This window comes from Pangasianodon hypophthalmus, chromosome 6 (genome assembly GCF_027358585.1).
Source record: "Pangasianodon hypophthalmus isolate fPanHyp1 chromosome 6, fPanHyp1.pri, whole genome shotgun sequence".
In the NCBI taxonomy this organism is placed as follows: domain Eukaryota; kingdom Metazoa; phylum Chordata; class Actinopteri; order Siluriformes; family Pangasiidae; genus Pangasianodon; species Pangasianodon hypophthalmus.
In genome coordinates this window covers 11,757,527-11,777,552 of record NC_069715.1, presented here as the reverse complement: position 1 = coordinate 11,777,552, position 20,026 = coordinate 11,757,527, and the positions used below count along the sequence as shown (strand labels likewise).

General features: G+C 40.3%; 2 protein-coding genes across 2 annotated transcripts in view; both read right to left on the bottom strand.

Moving 5' to 3' along the window:
• The window catches only part of nudt4a (nudix (nucleoside diphosphate linked moiety X)-type motif 4a), a 28,103-nt gene extending 27,390 nt beyond the window's left edge, over positions 1-713 (bottom strand). The window contains exon 1 of the mRNA XM_026926978.3: positions 172-713. Within this exon, the coding sequence (XP_026782779.1) occupies positions 172-297 (126 nt within the window). The 5' untranslated portion in view covers positions 298-713. The remainder of the gene's footprint in view (positions 1-171) is intronic.
• A 3,022-nt stretch (positions 714-3,735) lies between these two features.
• ube2na (ubiquitin-conjugating enzyme E2Na) lies at positions 3,736-18,823 on the bottom strand. Its single transcript, XM_026926979.3, has 4 exons — positions 18,670-18,823; positions 10,189-10,435; positions 6,565-6,705; positions 3,736-4,970 (listed from the first exon to the last, which is right to left on the bottom strand). Exons 1-4 carry the CDS (start codon positions 18,697-18,699, stop codon positions 4,924-4,926), a joined length of 465 nt encoding a protein of 154 aa, XP_026782780.1. The 5' UTR covers positions 18,700-18,823; the 3' UTR covers positions 3,736-4,923.
• Between the last annotated feature and the right edge of the window lie 1,203 nt (positions 18,824-20,026).

Here is a 20,026-nt window from a genome sequence, read left to right as displayed (position 1 = left end):
TGTGTATCAGTGTGTATTAGGATGTGTATCAGAGTGTATCAGGGTGTGTATCAGTGTGTATCTATATCGCAATTATCTTAACGTTAAGAGATTGGACACGGCTGAAGAGCTGAAGTCGCCAAGTGCAGGAAAAACCGTAATCTGTCCTTCAGTGATGGACACAGAGCCTACCTCATCCTCCCGGTCGTTCTTGAAGCACAAACACGCGGCCCGTTTTTTAAAGCCTTCTCCGTCGTACGTCCTCGTCTGATTGGGCTTGAACTTCATCATGTATTCCAGATTGCTGAGGTTCTCCATAAGCAGAAGAAAACTGTTTCTGGTGCTCTTCTAGGCGGATTTCCGCCGAGGTTTCCTCTCAGACCAGTAAAACCAAACCGCCCCTGAGTACTCCGGGTTCTTCATGCACTGTGCATCTGCGGAGCTTCAGGAAGAGCAATCCTCGCGCTCTTGGTCTCTTCCTCACCATGGTGCCTCGTCTCTGAGCTCCGCGCGCATCATGTCCGACTGCGCTCCTCGCGCTTCACTCGCTGTTCCTCCCGCACACACTGCGCAGACGCACTGGCACACGCACTGGCACACGCACTGAGCGGACTTCGGGAAATCTGAACAGGCAGGAAAACGCAGCACGAGACGAGCAAACAGTCGGGCGACACGAAATTAAGGTAAGCGTGCGCTGTAGCGAGTAGCGGGCGACACCAAATCACTTCAAGGACAAGCAGCGACTTTTAATAGCAGGGACTTTTAATAGGTTTTAGAGCTTCTCTGGCGCCATCTAGCGCCCATCTCTCGCGTAGCAACAGTTTTTATACCTGACTGAGTGCATGGGGTCCAGATGCAGCCACGCAGACAGAGATTAGGGTAGAACTCGGCCCAGAAGTCTACAGTTTACAGGCTTAGATCAGGTACAAATCGAAAAGGCTAAAACCCGATGGTGCTGTAGGTGGATTGGTTATGATAAATTGCCCCTGGGGGTGAATGAGTATGTGCATGGTCCTCCTGCAATGGACTGGAGTCCCAAAGCAGAGGATCGGGTGTGTTCCCACCTGGTGTATTCCTACCTTGCACATAGTGCTGCTGGCATAGACTCAGGATCCACCATGATCCTGACCAGGATAAAACGGTTCCTGAAGCTAAATGAATGGCAGTTTATTTTATGAAAGGGTGGAGTACATATTAGTGTCATGAAAGTGGATTAACCGTCGAAGATCCGTGCACTCTACTGTGCGCGCGCACATGTGTGTGTGTGTGTGTGTGTGTAAGAGAGAGAAGTAATTCGGATTCAACAAAAGCACTGCTATGGCCAAAGCTTGCAACACTGCCATACAGTACAGCAAACACTGCAACACATGCAGCATGGGGTAATGATGTTAACCAGAGAAAAGCCTGCAGTAAAAATTCAAGATTCAGGATTCAGGATTTGTATTTGTCACATACATAGTTATATACAGTCTATATCTTGCAGTGAAATGAAAACCTGGCCTGCTCCTTTTTAGACTGTGCATTTAAATACTAAATAAAAAAAAATCAGAAATTAATAAGAAATAATAAGAAATATGAAATATATGTATAGGAATGTGCAAAACATGGATGTACAAAATATGCAAGTATGTCAAATACATAGTGTACAGAATATAGGGTATTACAGTATATTGCTTGAGATGTGTAGCGTAAGCCTAAAAAATACAAAAGAATTGATAAGGGAAGGATCTATCTAAAAGCCATATCAGGTTCTTTTCATAAACAACTTAGTATTACTAACTTACGATGGTGAATTTACCGTGACTACAGAATAAAGCTTTTTTCCCCACTAGTTAAGAGATTTCTTTTTTTTTTTTTTTTGGATTGGAGTTAGATGGGACTGTATCTGATAGATGTGACGTCTTTCACAGAGTGACTTCTTTCCTGCTCACTCATCCTTTGTGTGTCAGAATTTTGAACATTTTAAACTAAAATAGTGTATATATGTACGCAAATCAGAATCAGAATCAGAATCAGCTTTATTGGCCATGTGTGCCTGAGCGTACAAGGAAACTGTTGCCTGTTTATAGTGATCCTACAGTGCACACTTACACACTTACACATACAAACACTACACTACACACTGTGCTGGACATAGAGACATAGAGTAATGCAAAAACCTACCACATGACAAGTTACAGTGCAAACATTACACATCTTAATGATCACTCACACAGAACAGTTAACACATTGGCACATGACAGTAAAGGGTTATTACAGTGCAGTGATTGTCCAGTTTAGAAAAAGTACAGGTATTGCATAGTTCATATTTATATTGCACATGGTATTGGTACTGCACAAAAAAAGTTAAAAAGGTGTAGTGTAAATGTTAAAAATCAGGATTGAATTGAGGTTTATGGGAGGGTGTTTATAATCTTTGTAGCTGCCTGGAAAAAACTATTCTGGTGCCTGGAAGTTCTTGTCCTGATTAGTCTGTAGCGCCTGCCAGAGGGTACGAGTCTGAACAGGCTATGTGCGGGGTGTGAGGGGTCCCTTAGGATTCTCCCAGCCTGTTCCCTGACACAGGACTACCTCATGTTAGCTACGTCATCATACCTAATAGTTCTACCTCATCATTTTTTAAAAATTATTACTTTTTTAATACACAGTGAGAGGATTTAGCAGAGTGGCTGCAATATGAGTGAGATAATCATGACCTGTACCTATTACTGTAATAAAAATAATAATAAAAAAACATTTGACAAGCTCTATTTTCATCTAACACATTCTATTACAATACTCAAATTATACAGAGATTCACTCAATGGCCAAAACTACTGTTAATAAGTTATTTAAACACGACAGTGCAATCCATGGATAAAACCACAGGAACTTGTTAATGGTATGATCTTGACCTGATCAACTGAGGTTTACACTAGTCTGGGAGCTTTCATAGGATAGAAACGTTTTTCCATAATAATAGGATTTTTATGAATACAAAATTTCTTGAATAAATGCTCCTCTGAATGATTTGTGAACAAACTTATTAATCTCCATCTTGATGACACCCGTTAAATGACCTCCCCAACTTCTCGTTTTCTAACCTTAGCTAGCATGCAAATGTTCACAAGGTAGCTAACAATAAAGCTGAGTAAACGCTGATTAGTCAAAATAAATAAATAGTGCAACATTTCATAGAAGGAATGCTGTCTTTAAATAATTGTTTCAAGTTTTGAAACAAGTTGGATAACTTGAAACCAGTATATCAGTGTTCACTAGTTAGAGCACCTAAGTTACATGACATAATCTATTTATTTTTGGCCAAGCAGGGCTTTTTCCTTGTACAAGCTTACCTTGGGACATTAAATATACAGGGCAGCGCAGTAGTTACGCTCAGCTCCACGGTATCTGGTTCGATCCTGAGCTTGGGCTGCGTTCTGTGTGTAGTTTTGGATGTTCTCCCCGTCTCCAAGATGAGAGGAGAGGAGGCTATCCACAGCAGACAGCTCCATATAATGTACATGTGGGTATGTGTATGAGGCAAGAAGTAAAAAGGGAAAGATGTCTGTATGACAGCAGAGTTTATTGCAAATACTGCATCGTATATCACTAGGTGAGTTTGTCAGAAGGTTTCAGCAGGTATGCGCATGCACACAAGAAGGCATCCAGGTGATTCTCACCAGCCTTGGAGGTTAGGAGTGATGAAATAAGACAAAAGCCATCTAGTGTCAGTCGGCCTAATCGGTATATTATCTGGCTGAATGATGACACCACAAATCTTATTAATCAACAGATTTTATTTACAGAAAGAACAAAGTATGTGGGCTGTTTTCATGTCATTCAGAAAGCAGGAAATCATTCTCCCCTTTAGAAAGAAGGAATTTACATACAGTGAATTCGAGACGTCTCAAAGCAAAGACTGATCTTGGAAATGGAGATCAAGCATTCATTGATCACGGTAGGCTCCTATACACCTCACCTCAAGAACACCTCACCATTCACACATCACCAGTTCCAACGCAGCCTAAGTTTGCAAAATAAACGCTAAAGGGAAGAAAACAGCAAACGAAGCTCAATGCACTAGACTGTGTCAGACACAGGAGAAGGAGCACATGAGTGATGGAGTTCAAAGAGTGTAATTAGTACAGTGATGGTATGGAAAAATAAAATAAAATACTAACACCGAATACAGTAAGAGAACTGTTATACTAAAACTCATGGTACAATCTCGTATTTCGCCTGCAGTCAAAAAGAAGAGATAGAGAATAAAAGCCTATGTTAGAGTCTACACGATCAGCGGTCACAATAGTTAACGTGAGGGTGGAAGGCTATTCCATGTTAATTTACTCTAATCCTTTCCACTTCCAAAAAGTCTTAATTTTGACTTCATGTGAATATTTTTTAAAGCGAAGCTGTTTTTTTTTTCTTTTTTCCTTCTAGACCTTCTAAAAGGGGAGCACTTTTGTAATTTGCCTGAAAATGGTGTTGTTTAATCAGCTGCTTCTCAGAAACAAACAGCATCATGAGAGAAAACAACAAAACAAAAAAACAGAGGTTAAAAGAAAAATGTAAAAAGTTACCCACCACCCCCCACCCTCCATATGCCAGGACGAATGAATGACAGCCACTTTTTCCCACCCTAGAGCCTCTCAGATCAATGGAAAAAGAAAGCCATGTGAATAGATCTAAATCCTCTGCCCATGCATTTAAACAGTAGTGAGTTAGGTCAAAGATGTTTCTTTTTTTTTTTTCCTAATGGGCCTTTAAATTACAAATTAAATGCAGTTGTCATTCTTTATTTTTCTCTTTTCTTTAATATATTCTTGACAGATGTTTTTATTATAACATTAATCCCTGTGTCCTTTAAATGCAAATGAATAGGTCTTGGCAGAATAGGAGGAGTTGTGTTCACACTTGACTTCCACTTTTTTCTTCCCCGCTTTTCCTCTTGTCCCCCTTATTTTTCTAGACTTCAATATTGTTCCCAGCGTAAAGCCTGGTCCATGTCCGGGCTGAAACAAACAAACAACAAAAGCATTAACTCAGCTCACACGGAGACACTGACTTGATTTAGAACAAGACTGTAACATGACTCTTCATGTGGTGTTAGAAACATGACCCTGATTTGAGATTAATTGCACTCCAGATAGGTTGGGAAAAGGTTTATTTTCCCAACCTATCTGGAGTGCAATTAATCTCAAATTGGGATTAAACAGAGTAATTTTTTTTTTCAGATTGGGTGAAATGGCAATGCCAAATTACAGAACAAAAATGGCTACAGAAATCTGAATAACCAGCGTGTGGGCTTTTTCCCTTTATGAAAAAGATCATTTTCTTAGAGATTTCCCAATCCTTTACTGAGTATCAGTCTCAAGGTTATACTGGGCAGAAATGTTGGACTGCTATAAGATCAAATTTGAGATCAAATCTTTCTATTTTTTTCTATTCCACTGAGATTTTTGTCATGTATGTGAATATGGCACAGACCTTTTAAATCATCATACCTCTGACAGAAGCTTCCAGAGCTTCTTGTGGTTGTCAGCAATGAATCAGTAAATGGTAGAAGTGAATACTCAGAACTGTTTCATTCTAGTCAGTGCAAAACTATGAGCAAGTGTAGCACTGTGAGGAAACGTCTCACCACGTCATCCTACAGTTTCACATGTTGCTGGTGGAAACTCCTCTGCAAAAGGCTTAAGGGTAAGCTTATAAAACCACAAGGGCCTACTGCATACTGTTTTACACTGAAGCCACGGTGACATTAGTTCACGCCTCTGTGCAGAACATGCTACAGCGTTAGACTGGTGAATATCAAATACACATGACATGGCCAAAAGGTTGTGGACACCTAACCATCACACCCATATGTGGTTCTTCAAACTGTTGCCACAAAGTTGGAAGCACACAGTTGTATAGGATGTCTTTGTATGCGGTAGGCTTAAGATTTCCCTTCACTGGAACCAAGTACCCCAAACATGTCCCAGCAAGAAAAGCCCCTGTGCACAAAGCGAGCTCCATGAAGACAGGGTTCGCCAAGGCTGGCCTGCACAGAGCCCTGACTTCAACCCCACTGAACACCTTTGGGATGAACTGAAACACCAAATGTGCACAAGGCCTCCTCACTCGATATCAGTGCTCGACCTCACTAATGCTCTTGTGGCCGAATTGGCAGAAATCTCCACAGCCACTCTCCAAAATTTAAAAAGCCTTCACAGAAGAGTGGGGTTTATTATAAAAGTAAAGGGGGGGGGGGACCAATGGCCAGGTGTCCACATATTTTTGGGCATTTAGTGTATTTTGATAAGATTATACAGTGATTATGGGTGCTCTGAGTATCAGCCAAAGCCCGATACTGATCCGATGTCAGAGTTTACATACATCCATTAGGTTCTGAAAATGTCAGAAGTTCTGATTCTGTTATTCCAGTGTTAGTATTGGCCCTGATACTGATACCCTGTACATCCCCAGTGAGAACTTTCTCCAGTTTGGCTCTACTGCACCACAGCTGTGATGTTGTGCAAACTGAAATAAAATACTATAAAGTATTATTCAGCTGTTGTGCTAAAGTTTAACACAAGTCAAGTTGAGTGTGGCTTCATAACCCACCTGTTTCTATGGCTTGAGCTTCGTTGGTCTTCCACTGCTCTGCAACATCATTTGCTAGAGGATCATCAGGGTTGGGAGCACTTAGTAATGCCTGGATTGATAGCAGCACTGTGCGGATCTGCAAGGCAGGGGACCACTTATCTGGAATATATATTATGGCAGAGAGAGGGAGAAAGAGGGAGGGTGAGAGGATGAGGGGGAAAGCAGTGGCCACCAATCTAGGCATATATATTACATTATATTAAAAGAGAAGAGAAAGAGCACTGGGTAGAGGTGTAGTGCTCTCCAAGAGACTAACAGAGTATAATCTGAGAGGCTTTTGACGTTTTGTGAGTGATCATTATAAAAGACAGTTCCTCTGTTCTTAGACAGGGCATGACAAAGAGGAACACAGTATTGAGAAATACAGACTCATTTTTCAACACAGGGACTCTCAGCAATCAAAACCAAATCCTAAAAAACTCACGTTTTTACACTTTTTAATGCAGAGGTACATCCTGGGACTCCTGGAGAGAGCACCAGCCTTGGGGTTATACGACTAAATGGTGCTTGGGATCAGCCTCATACTGAGACTGCATTATGGCCGAGCAGAAAAAAATATACACTGCAGCAGTAAGAACTAGCTGCATTTATTTTAATACCAAGTGCCATTTGTACAACAGCACCCTTTTCAGAATAAACCCTGCAGACTACTGAACTGACCACTGACAAGAAAATGCGTCAGAGGTGGAGTTGTCCCTCTTACATTGTAGTGATGAAGAAAGATATAGCTAGTACACTGAAAACATATAAACAAGCTGGGAAAATGGCAAAAATAACAAATTGCTACAGAATCATCGTCTTATCTATTACCCTTACATGAACCAAGTAAGCAGAACCAAATCAAAGTTAATTGTTAAAGTATTAAATATTTACCTCCTGCTTTCTCAGCAAAACGTTCCTTGCTGTGATCGCGCACTGGGGTTGCTAAGCACAACATCTGTTAGCATTTCAGTGCTGACTGAAAGCAAGCTTTGCAGTTGACGCAGTCTAGACACGAGTTCATTTTATACTGCAGCCAAGGTGCACTCATCACCGCTAATTTAGGTAATAAGGGTCAATGCAGTATAAACATGGCCACGCTGCAGTGGTTAAACTCAAAGCAGTTTCAGATCCCCAGTAACTCAACAGAGATGAACAAAAATGTATTTAAAAGGTGTAAATGTACTTAAAATGAAAACTGAAAAGGTGTATTCACTCTAAATGTCGTAAAAGTGACATATTTGAAAATATTTCCCCCCACAAAATTTCACATCAGGGCCAATGCATATTTTTAGACATCCACGAAAAACCTTTTCCCCAAACACACATACAAGGCCATGATACTGGGTACATTCTGTTCCTCAGGAAAAGCCAATGTGTTCATATAGGAGCTGAAATTTAACAGCGCCCTTGTTTGGCTGCCAGAAAGTCAGTGGGTGAGTCTGATGCACCCCATCCAAACAAATAAGAAACAAATAACTAGGAGCTGTTGAAAACAATGAGCAGATATTACATTATTTTTATGATAATATCAACTCACATTGTGTTGTTCAATGATCTAGTATGGGGTTACGAACAGAGCTGGTATTGATCGTTTATCAGCGCTGATCACTGAGCACTGACATGTATTTAGGTGCTTTGGGTCCACATTTCTGCAGGCAATATGCAGTTTGACATTCACCTCTTTGTCCTCTGATACAAGTCTTATTCATAGCTATGTTGACAGACTGTTCAGAGCTGCCAATCATGCAAAGTCTGCATCTTAGTACTATTCCAACAGGATGAGATTTCCAGACATGTGTCTGTAGTAATTATGATTGATTCATATGGGATAAACGATCTCTGCATAAAATTCCATGCACACTACCTACACCTTATAAATGCAAGCAACCTGATTGTTTTTATATTTATTTCATCCAGTTTTTTTTTGGGATGCATCGCATTGCTTGATCAGTAGGTCACATGATCATAACATGTAGGTAGGCTGTATTTGTGCTAGGAACTCAATAACTTGCCTAAATAACTATCCCTTTTAAACTGCATCTATATTTCATTTTTCTGTGTTTTAAATACTTGGTTTTGTTTTAGCTCACAATGATAGAGAAGACCGCTTCCTCTAGCAAGACTTCTTTTTCCACAGGATATAACGGAATAATGGAATTAATATGTGTCCTGGGTGATCCGATTGTAAGTGGACAGCGCTCAGTACAGGTGCAAACAGGCAAACATGCCACTGTGATCCAATCATTTAAACCACATTCAGAGGTGGTCTGGGATGCATATAGCCACATCACACTTGTAGTGTGAACGCAAACGCGATGCGTCCTGGACAGCGAAAAAGGAACACCTAGTCGACTGCGCCATTGCCCTAGCCAGAAACTATGTAATCATTGCAAGATTGCTTGGAAATCGTGCTGAACTGATCACTCTCCACTGCACTTCAGGTGCACTCTCATAGCATTGTATCCTTTCCACAGGGGCTTTCCTCGTCTCATCTGCCATTCATTTATAGCTCCTGCTACTGAAACCATATCCATAGTTTCATTAGCAAACCACACAAGCAAAGTGTTTAAAACAGCCTGTACATGTATATAAAATAGGATTCACAGCATTTCTGCCTGAAAACAAATACAGCTGCTATAATAAATATATGCAAAAGATGCATGAAATTCGAATGCAAGTGGTTACAGGAGACGCATTCATAATGCTAGGTGAGAACGGCTATGCGTCTCAGCTGTCCACTTCTGATCGGATCACTCAAGACAGATGTTAATACCAGGTGTGAACTTGGCCAAAATGACACCATGGCAGCATCAGTCTTGGTGGGATGAAAGTCATAAAAAAAAAATTTAAGTGATGATCCTAAAATCAACTTCCTAAATCCTAAAATCAGTGAGAATAGGCCATACCAGTTAGCCTATTACTAGTTTTAGTTCAAGTACTAGTTCAAGCAAATTTGAACCTAAATGTGCTTAATAAATTAATTAATATTTTTGATGCCCTATAAATTTTGGGAACATTACACCTTTATGCTCTTAGAACATCACAGGCTCTCTGAATACGCATGAAAATGAAAACATGAAAGCACCATGTCCTTGTGATTCTAAATAGCTACCCAGCCAATTAACTGCTGGCAAAATTACTAATAAAACCAGTCTCAGCGAGAAAGTAGTGAGATTTCAGTAGCTGAGTCTTAATTGTCATATTCTCAGTCAATATAACAAAACACAATGTTCATCACTAAGATTTGGTAAGTTAGCTAAAGCAGCACCCAGGTTCTGTGGCTAGGTTTCTGTTTACCAAGTCATCCTCTGATAATTTGCATATTAGACTGTGATGGGTTCAAGCCATTAGGCCTATTTTGTGACAATCAGTTTACAGAATTACTGAGAGTAACTGCATAATACTGTATGGAATCATTTATAGTCAGGCCAGATGTTTAGCTGAGTAACATATTAAAGCCGAACACCAATTTGTATAGAATCAACCATGCAATTAATCATTTAAAAATGAATCAATTAATCATTTCTTTCCCCAAAAATCTTCCCTGCTCCTTCCAACATAATGATAAAAATCTGTTTATGTTAATATCAGGTTACTTACCTTTCAAAATATCTAGGCATATTCTCCCCAGCTTATCAACATTGGGATGATATATTTTGGTCATGAAGCGTACTTTCGGAGCTGCCATGGGGTATTCTTCAGGAAGAAAGAGTTCAAGTTTAAAAGTCCCTCCCTCAAAGGGGGAGTCCTGAGGTCCAGCGATGACCACGTGGAAGTAGCGAGCATTCCCTTCATCGGGCTCTGCTTTGATGCCTGGCACAGGCTCTGCCAACAAACGTTGAGTTTCCTATTCACAGACACACACAGACACACACAGACACACACAGACACACACAGACACACACAGACACACACAGACACACAACATGAAAGGGAATAAAAAAAAAAAAAAAAAAAAGAGAGAAAGATGGCAGGTTGGAACAGAACTTGCTTGTAACTTCCTCCCTGGTGCCCTCAGTTAATTAGCAATTTGGCTAATTACTCCTGGCTGATCTGATTGCACTAATATGACAGCAGGGAAAAACCTGCTGATGCCACTCAGACATTGGGTCATAACTCCTCACATATAATGTGAATAAACAAGTTTTATTTAACCTAATTATCTGCGCAAGTGTGACTAAGCAACTATTTTTCCGAAGTTGGCGGATAATAGTTTCCCTCAGATTTCCCACACTGTGATGGAAAGCTGGAAGTGAAACCTTCACTTTTAGTTATGAGCCAAGACCTTTACAAGAAATTACAAGTAATTACAGAACATGTACAGCCAACATACATCTGGCTGACTGCAACATACCACAAACCATGGTAATAATCTCCATCCGCCATTAATTGGCTACAGAAAACAAATTAAAATTAGGGCTCCATGAGAACAGACTAAGCCTCAGCAATATCATATTGTAATTTAGCCACAAATGTTTTATGCGTCTGAGTACTAGTGGATCACAGGCAGTGACGATAACAAACGTAGATCCTCTGTCAGTTACATAAACCCATTTCTTTACCCATATTAAAAAAAAAACAAAAAAAAAAAAACAATTGACACCTGATTACTTAAATAATAGTTAATATTGCACAGCTCTCTCTTACATAGAGAGGTGCCAACATTGCAAACAAGAAAATCCTAGAAGGCAGAGAGAATAAAAACAACTTTACCACAAAAACTCTAGCGAACGTTGGTGGATGGGGCAGCTCCATGCCAACAGCATGAATGAAAAAATGTAGTCATTGAACTAATATTTAAATGCAATCTGCAGAAAAGCAATCAGCTGAGTGAGGCTTTTCTTTATACGACTATTACAAAATTACCATAAATGCATATCTGGTCTGCACTCAAGTTATTGTTTATATTATGTTGCCCATAACAGACCATCTACAACTATAATGAAAGATTCACAGGTCAAAGTTCACCAGGCAAATTTTGTGAATCTTTGGGCTGATGGCACATCAATTTAATTCACAGTTGATTTGATTTCGATTGGATGCAAAAGCAACGATCCATTCATTCATTTCTCTTCTGCTTTTCCCAGTGGGAACTGCTGTGGCAACAGACTGAGATCTGTCCAGACTTGTATCCCCGGTCAGAGATTCCAGCTCCTCCTGGGGGATCTACAGATGTTCCCCTATATATTATCTCTCCAGCGGGTTCTGGGTCTGCCCCAGGGTCTCAGTCCTGTGGGACTTGCCTGCCAGAGCTGTAGCGGGAGCCAACCTGGGTGGTCCCACTAATAAGGTGCCCAAACCACCTTGATATGGAGGAGCAGTGGCTGTTCTCCAAGGCTCTCCCAGATTGGTAAGGTCCTCACCCTGTAATGGAGAAAAAGCCCAGCAACCCTGCAGAGGAACTTGATTTCTGCATCCTTATTTTTTTGGTCACTTCCCACAGCTCATGGCCAAAGGTGAGGACAAGGACATACACTGAGTGGTAAACAAAGACCACTGTTCACAAACTGTGCTTCTGCTTCACCATCACAGACTGGTACAGTTACAGGAACACTGCTACCATTAACCCAATCTATTTGTTCCACCTAAATCCTACCAACCATCAGATGAAGTCTTCTCTCCAGAACCCTGCTGTAAACTGGGCAATCGAGGAGTGTGATTGTCCTATAATTGGAACACACAGTCTTGTCCCATTTTTAAAAATAGGGACTACTATGCCAGTTTTCCAGTGCCTTGGTCCAAAGGCACTTCCCTGTGCAACATTTACGAGGCGTGGTAACCACAGCTCCAACCCTGCCAAGTGCCTTCAACATCTCTGGCCAAATCTCATCCACCCCTGCAGCCTTGGCGCTCTTTATCCGTCACAGTAACATCCCTTGGTCACGGAGATGGACTTCAAAATGCCAGATTTCTTGCACTGCCTCCTGAAGAGAAAGCATGTCCCCTGTGTTAAGGAGGTCCTCAAAATGCTCCTTCCATTGCTTAATACTCCCTCACTTGCTCAGCAAAGCTTGTGCATGGTACGATGAAAGATTTGATTCAGCTGAATACACTAAATAGCTGTTTGTTTCAGTAATTTAAGCTTTTTAAGAAATATTATAACGCATCAAAAGAATTCCTTACTCTAATAATTTCCTGAAATATTTCTGGGTTACCGATGTATAACCAGCCAAAAACATGGGCAAAAGTACGTGGACACCAGAGCATCGCGCACACGTGGGCTTGTTGGGCATCCCATTCCAAAACCATGGGCATTCATGTGGATTTTTTTCTAGGCTTGTGTGCAGCTGCTTGGCCATGGAAACCGATTTCATGAAGCTCCAGACGCTCAGTTCATGTGCTGATGTTGCTTCCGGAGGCAGTTTGGAAGAGATGCCAGTGACGCAAATGAGCAATGCAACAGAGGCTATGCAATGTTTATGCGCTATGCACTTAAGCACCCCGTTCTGTGAGTTTGTGTGGTCTATAGCTTCGTGGCTGAGCTGTTGTTGGACCTAGTTGCTTCCATTGCACAATAATAGCACTTAGAGTTGGCTGATGCAAGAATTTCACAAACTAACTTCAGTATGACCCATTCTACTGCCAATGTTTGTCTACAGAGTTTGACCTGTTAGCAAAGGGTGTGGCTCAAACACCTGAACTCAGTAATTAGGAGGAGTATCCACATACTTTTGGCCATATAGTGTAACTACTTCTTCTCTCAAAGTGCACATGGCAAGCTGGCTTCAGCGGAAAAAACGACATCTCACTCCCCAGTAATCGTTCAATGCCATTTAATCACGTTAAAAAAAAATGCATTTGCCAGTCACTGACAAGTAGATAATAGTGTCATAATTAGTACAAAGTTCTCCACAGAACAAAGAATTTAAAGCCAGGCCATGCACATAGTCACAATTTCTTTGTGTACTCTTTTACAGAATATTGTAGCTAAATGATACATTTTCTCTGAAAATGACAACTAGAGATGGTGGTAATGCACTAATGCATCATTTCACAGAATAGAATGGGTCGTGCTCTGTTCTTCCTCAAAACAATAAAACTTAATGGAGGGATGCTAATTATTAAACACCAAACATACGCAATCTGTCCCATGATTTTTATTTCTGATAGCAGAGGTTTTTGGGTTAAAATACCCTAGTAGTTATCTGGGCTCATGATCTCTTCAACCTTCACAAGAGCCACAAAACTGCAAAGCATCCCCACAGTTTACAGTGGATATACAGGGGTGCGTTTCCTCATATGCAGTTCAATACATGGAGTTTTGTTGCCAAAAGGTGTTCATGGTGAAAAAGCTTTTTTCGGACTCGCCTAATCACAACACAAAATGCTGTTGCCGTTCCAATGGCAGTTACTTTAAAGGCTGCATTTTTAGGCTTCTTTTAGGAAGGGCTTCAACTGTGCAATCCCTGACATTCTTAAACCCTGAACCCCCCACCCTCGAACTTTTTAATGGCTTAATTGATTGTGTGATTTCAATATTTATTACCTGACTTGGCAGGTTAACAATCATCAGTCTTTTTTGTTGAAATTTGCTTGGTTCTCTCTGATCATGGAACAAAGGGATTTTATGCGTGCAACCTCATAATTCAAAGGCGTCAACTAAATTCCTGAAGAATGAAAATGATCGAAAAGTAGATTTTTTTCCCCAAACGATAACAGTAATAATTGTGTTTCTATACGTTTCTGCGAGAATTTTTTTGGTTCAACAAATAAAGACGTATTTTCTCCACTTTGTTGAGTGGAAATTTTTAATAACTGAAGTTTATTTTCTAATAGAAACAATTTTTATTGAGAGCAACAGCTGAGTGTCTTCTGCATACTGACAGGCACATGCAGAATGTGACTTCAGCTTCAAACAAATTTACATGCAGCGTTTATACTTCTGCTTATTGCAATGTTGTAAGTTTGTGCACGAGTGTGTCTTATCATACAGCAATATTTATGTAAAATATCGCTTATTAAACTATATTCGATTTCATGCCAAATAGTCCTATCAGTGCTTGATGTTTTATTGGCCTGATGAATGTTATCCCAGGCAAACATTTGTGGTTGACTTGAAATATTGTAACCTGTAGACTACATATTTGTGATCTGTAGTGGAGCTGTAGTTCCCTTTTTAATGGGAAATAACAAATTACGACACTTACTGCACCTTACATTTTGACAAACAGGAAAATCCAGAATGTGTTTTTAGAAGGTGGCTTTTTCAGCTGGGTCAGTAAGCTGCTGATATAATGGTCACCAGCATTTTTTTTTTTACTTCACTCATCCATAAAAAGAAAAAACTCTACTCCCTATTGACCTTTGCAAAAGAGAACTTTTTATTTGACTGGTTTCCTAAAACATAACAAGCTCCAACTAATTGTATACACAGCCACCTGCTGCACTCCACGTGTGAACGGACAACATGTCCAACTGTCAGTAAGCACTATTTTACTAAGCACTTTAATCAGTCTGTGTTAGGCAATTTTCCAGAAACAGGAATATGAAACAGAATGACAAAACACAGTACAGTGCAGCACAAAAGCCGTTATATAATTCTAATGCTAGCACGGTCACCTTGCATTTAAACTTCTTTGTGTGAAAAATGAACACATCTGACAGACTCAAATAACATTTTTATGTGCAACGAGATAAAACAAAAGACTATGGTTTTACATAAAATAACCAATTACTCACTTATGTTCCATAACCTATTAGCGTATTAATGCACATAATTAGCTTGTCATACTTTTGAGTTAAATGACGTTAGTTGATGCCTTTTAGCCTGGTTAATTGGGCGTGCATTACATGGGACTGGGCAAGTACGCTGGAACGTTCAGGTGCCTGCTAACATATAATAAATTCATTATCTTTGTTCCACACCTGAATATTAAACTGGCAAAGGTCTTCAATTCAGAATTTTTCATGTTTACTTACACTATATGGCCAAACTTTGCAGTCACCTGACCATCACACACACGTGCTTGTTGAACATCCCATTCCAGATGTAGTCCCTTCTTTGCTTTTATCATAACCTCTAGTCTTATGGGAAGACTTTCCACTAGATTTTGGAACTTGGCTGTGGAAATTTGTGCCAATTCAGCCACAAGAGCATTAGTGAGGTCAGGCAATGATGTTGGACAAGGAGACCTGACTTGCAATCAGCGTTCCAGTCTGGCAATTGATTTCTTCCACTCCAACTTTGGTAAACCTTGGAAATAATCTGGAAATAATCTTCATTGACCTCGCTTTGTGCACAGGGGCTTTGTCATGCTGGAACAGGTTTCAGCATCTTAGCTCCACTGAAGGAAATCTTAAAGCTACAGCATACAAAGACATCCTATACAATTGTGTGCTCTCAACTTTGTGGCAATACTCTGGGGAAGGCCTACATATGGGTGTGATGGTCAGGTTCCACATACATTTGGCAATATCGTGTATGTATCACTGTTAAATTTGCTTGCAGATATTCAGCACTGTAAACTTAAAACTGCATGCCAGATACAGTTTAAATATTAAAAGTTATATTCAGTGAACCCCCAATCATCAATGAAGCATAGCCACAGGGTCTGCGATTTGGTTACAGTGGTAGAAATCACAACCCACACTTACCAAAGTTATTATATTTATTATTGGGTTCTTAGAGTTATTAGTCTTTGAGAGGTTATGGGAATTTAATAGGCAATAATCCAAACCTCAATAACACAACCTAAAAATAATATTATATCTAATTTTAATTACGATATGCTGAGTGGATAGATAGATAGATAGATAGATAGATAGATAGATAGATAGATAGATACATACATACATACATACATACATACATACAGCGCTATTGCCCCAATAAGCAGAATATTATTGTACACATCTGAATAATGAGCCTAATATTTGAACAGTTGGACAATGTTCATAAAAATAAACGTGCACTGAGGGGGTCCGTGGAAGTTTATTTTTTTAAAACAGTGAAAGAGGTCCCTGGCTGCGACAAGGTTAAAAACCCGGAGTACCAGTATAGTGAGAGACACAGGAGCCGTTACTGTAAGAGTGAGCCGGGATAACCTTCAGGGCCTTTCCTAACACACACACACACACACACACACTAAGAGACAGAGTATCTGATAGCACCTGTGGAATGCGTGAAGCTCAAGACGTGACACATCTGAGGTTGCACGACTTGATTAAGTGCTCTCTATTCTATTACGTAACTCACAACATGCCTGACAGCTTTGCATTCCTCTAGATCATCTGCAACATTTTTTTTTTTCAAATTATATTTTATTGCACTGAAAAACACAATACAGACATAATTCTGAATGAGCCGTCCGTGCAATGTGTCAATGAGTCCAATTGCTGTGTCCAGTAATTTAGAAAAATGATTTAGTAACCTCTGTGGTTAGGCTGGGATGGGACTCAACACTATGATTTGTTTGCTTAAATATGGAAATATGCAAAGTTTTATCAACAGCATTGCTTTAACCACACAGCCTCTAATCGTTCACAGGAAGAACAACACTTCTGAAATGCCTTGAGCTTTTCATATAGAAAAACAGACAACACTGGAGCCAAATCCCAGTCCCCCATCTGAAGATCAGAGCTCAGGCCAAGCGCACAGTGATGCACACTGCATACACAACATCCAATTACTCTGACTGCATGAGTGTGGCTTTTGTGGTCCAAATCCACTGCCAGCACACACACAACAATGCAAGGACATGAATCAGGACATGTGTATCATGCCTGATGCACATCACCTAAATGTGGGCTTTTAATGTGGGATCTTCATTATTATCATCATCATCATTATGTTCTTTGTTAAGATCTGCACAAAGTGACATCATCATTCATTAAAAACGAAACCAGATCAGATGCATGGAAATCTGAGTTTAAAAAATAATAATAAATAAAATATAAACCAGTCAGGCTGTGTTAGTCAGGCTGTATGAGACAGTGGTACTGCACTCTGGTTGAGGGAAACCTGACCGACCCCAGCCTTGGGCTACGCCTTTTCCTCACAGGCTACAATAAAAACCGACCAGTCATTCACATTTACATGACTCATAGTAACGTTATGGCACTGAAGCCTGTCTGGAGTGCGTCTGCTCACAGCATTGTGTTCCCCAATAACCGAAAAACACAGCTAAATCAACAACAATCTGACGCGAATTAAAAAAAAAACCGCTAAAAAAAAAACCCAGTCATCAGATCGCATCGCTTCGTCGTTTGATTATTAGCCGTCAGCTAAACTGCGCAGCTTCAGCTTCACCTCCAAACACCTCAAACGCTGAACACATCAAACCCGATTTATTTCCTCACACCGCTCTGATCTTAACGCTTGCGGTGAAACTCCCGCATTATATCACACCAGGAGCACTGCATCTCGCCGGTTAGCTAGCAGCTAGTTAGGCCTAGCACGGAAAATACGAGGCACAGACCCAGAGCTTTTTCACCCAGCTAGCTACACGATTTCCGTTTCCTCCACTGTGCAGCTTTCTTTACCTTCAAAACCAAGCCTGTGTGTTGATACAGGTTGCTAATGTAAACATAACAGAAACAGGAAAAGTGGATTGACCTGACTGGTAGGATGGCGATTAATTCTGGATGTCCTGCCCCACTAGCTGGCCCATGTTACAGCGGAAAGCTAAACCTCAACGCTAACGCTAACACTGACGCTAGCACTGACGCTAGCATAGCGCGCTCTGGCTATCGATGTTCAATCAATGAATGGCAGCGGTGATGACTAGCCACCTAGCGCGCTAGTCAGCTAGCCTGGTCATTAGCCTCTCCTTGCGTTCACATACTGCGCTGTGTGCCATTTATTGCTCAATTTCATTTGTACTTTTGTGAACAATTCCGAACCAGGAACAGGCCCTCCGCCATTTTTGTTGCCTCCAATCTAGCGTGCATGTATTTTTAACCCACCCATATAAGAGCGAAGACCTAAACGGAAGTCGCTAGCGAGCCCTTAGCTAGCAGGAGAGAAATGGAGCCGGCTTCTGCTTTGGTGCAACGCCGCCTTACGCGCTCTTCAGCATCGTTCTGCTGCCATAATTCAGGACGTGTGTGTGTTGTGTACAGTGTAATTCGCTTCACGGTTACCTTGATAATCCTGCGGGGCAATCCTGCCATGTTGTCTTGAATGCGGTTTTAGCTTCGACTTTCAGTGCCTCTTCCTCGCAGAGACGCAGCGCTCACGCCTTCAGCGCCTTGCGTCACGTCCCCACTGCGCCCAAACCGCGAGGGAAGCATTATGGGAAATGTAGTGTTTAAATACAATAGGCGCCATTTTCCGATCCGACTGGTGGTTTTACAGAGGGACGCACTGAGAGTATTTGCACCCCCTGTTGTTGGGATTAGACCTTTTCCGTTTCCCAAATGATTCTATCATTGCATTCAAAATAACAGAGCAGCCAATTAAACAGGAAACACATATTAACGTTTCAACGTATACATTTCAAAAGTAAATGGTCTGTCTGAATACTCGATTCTGATTGGCTGTTTAGTTAGCAGTTTAATCACCGTTCGAAATTAATGCGCGGCCTAGAAACAACTGTAACCATAGTAACATACAGTTACAGTTACATACAATAGTTAAACTCACAGCTTCATTATTAGTAGACACACACACTCACACACACACACACACAATCTCTCTCTCTCGCTTTTTCTCATAACTATTTATTATAATTCATTCAAATAAATATAGTCTTATGGCACTACTTTATCTGTGTGTGATTTAGAGCGGGAGGAATTCTTGATCTACTGACCCGTATAGAAAATAACTAACGAAAATTAACCGTTATTTTTATCCTTTCAGCCAGTTTTGCACTGCAAACATCAGTGACAACTTTAATTTGTCAATGCTGGCAAGTGGCCATGGTACAAGGAGGGATAATCCACGGTTAGGTGTACATTACACGCTTTTACTCTGCGATTTTACGATGCCTCACTTTGCCTCCATGTTTTACATTAAAATCGTATAATGCACACCTAGCTGTGGATTAGCCCTTACCTATACAAACCCCGAAGAGGAATGAGTAGTGTGGTTACCCAATCCGCGATTTGCGCCATATAAAAATAAATAAATAAATAAATAAATAAAAAAAATACTGTAGGACTTTACCCAATCTGTACCACGTGTGTTTCATTTCACAACATTACAGCACATCTTGTACCATTTCAAAATAGCTCACAGACTGTATGTACAAGTATAAAGTATTAACTTTATAGGAACAGCATCAGTTACCACAACACATTCTCTTTTAGGACCTGGAATATTTTACTGATTTTTTTTTTCTTTAAATATTTGCATTAAAATGTTTATGGAAATTGGATAGTTTATCTGGTCACTTTTACATGTTGTATTTACATGATGAAAAGAAAGGAAAACATCTAATTTATATATAAAATTGGAAATAATATTCCATATTAATTAAGAGCTAGACTTAACAGATAA

What these genes read in the sequence shown, in the direction of transcription:
- ube2na (XM_026926979.3), bottom strand. Translation starts at nt 18,699, where the DNA reads ATGGCAGGATTGCCCCGCAGGATTATCAAG. An exon ending in TGCCCCGCAGGATTATCAAG is followed by an intron (nt 10,436 to 18,669) that starts GTAACCGTGAAG and finishes GTCTGTGAATAG; the next exon opens with GAAACTCAACGTTTGTTGGC. An exon ending in ATGCCTAGATATTTTGAAAG is followed by an intron (nt 6,706 to 10,188) that starts GTAAGTAACCTG and finishes TATATATTCCAG; the next exon opens with ATAAGTGGTCCCCTGCCTTG.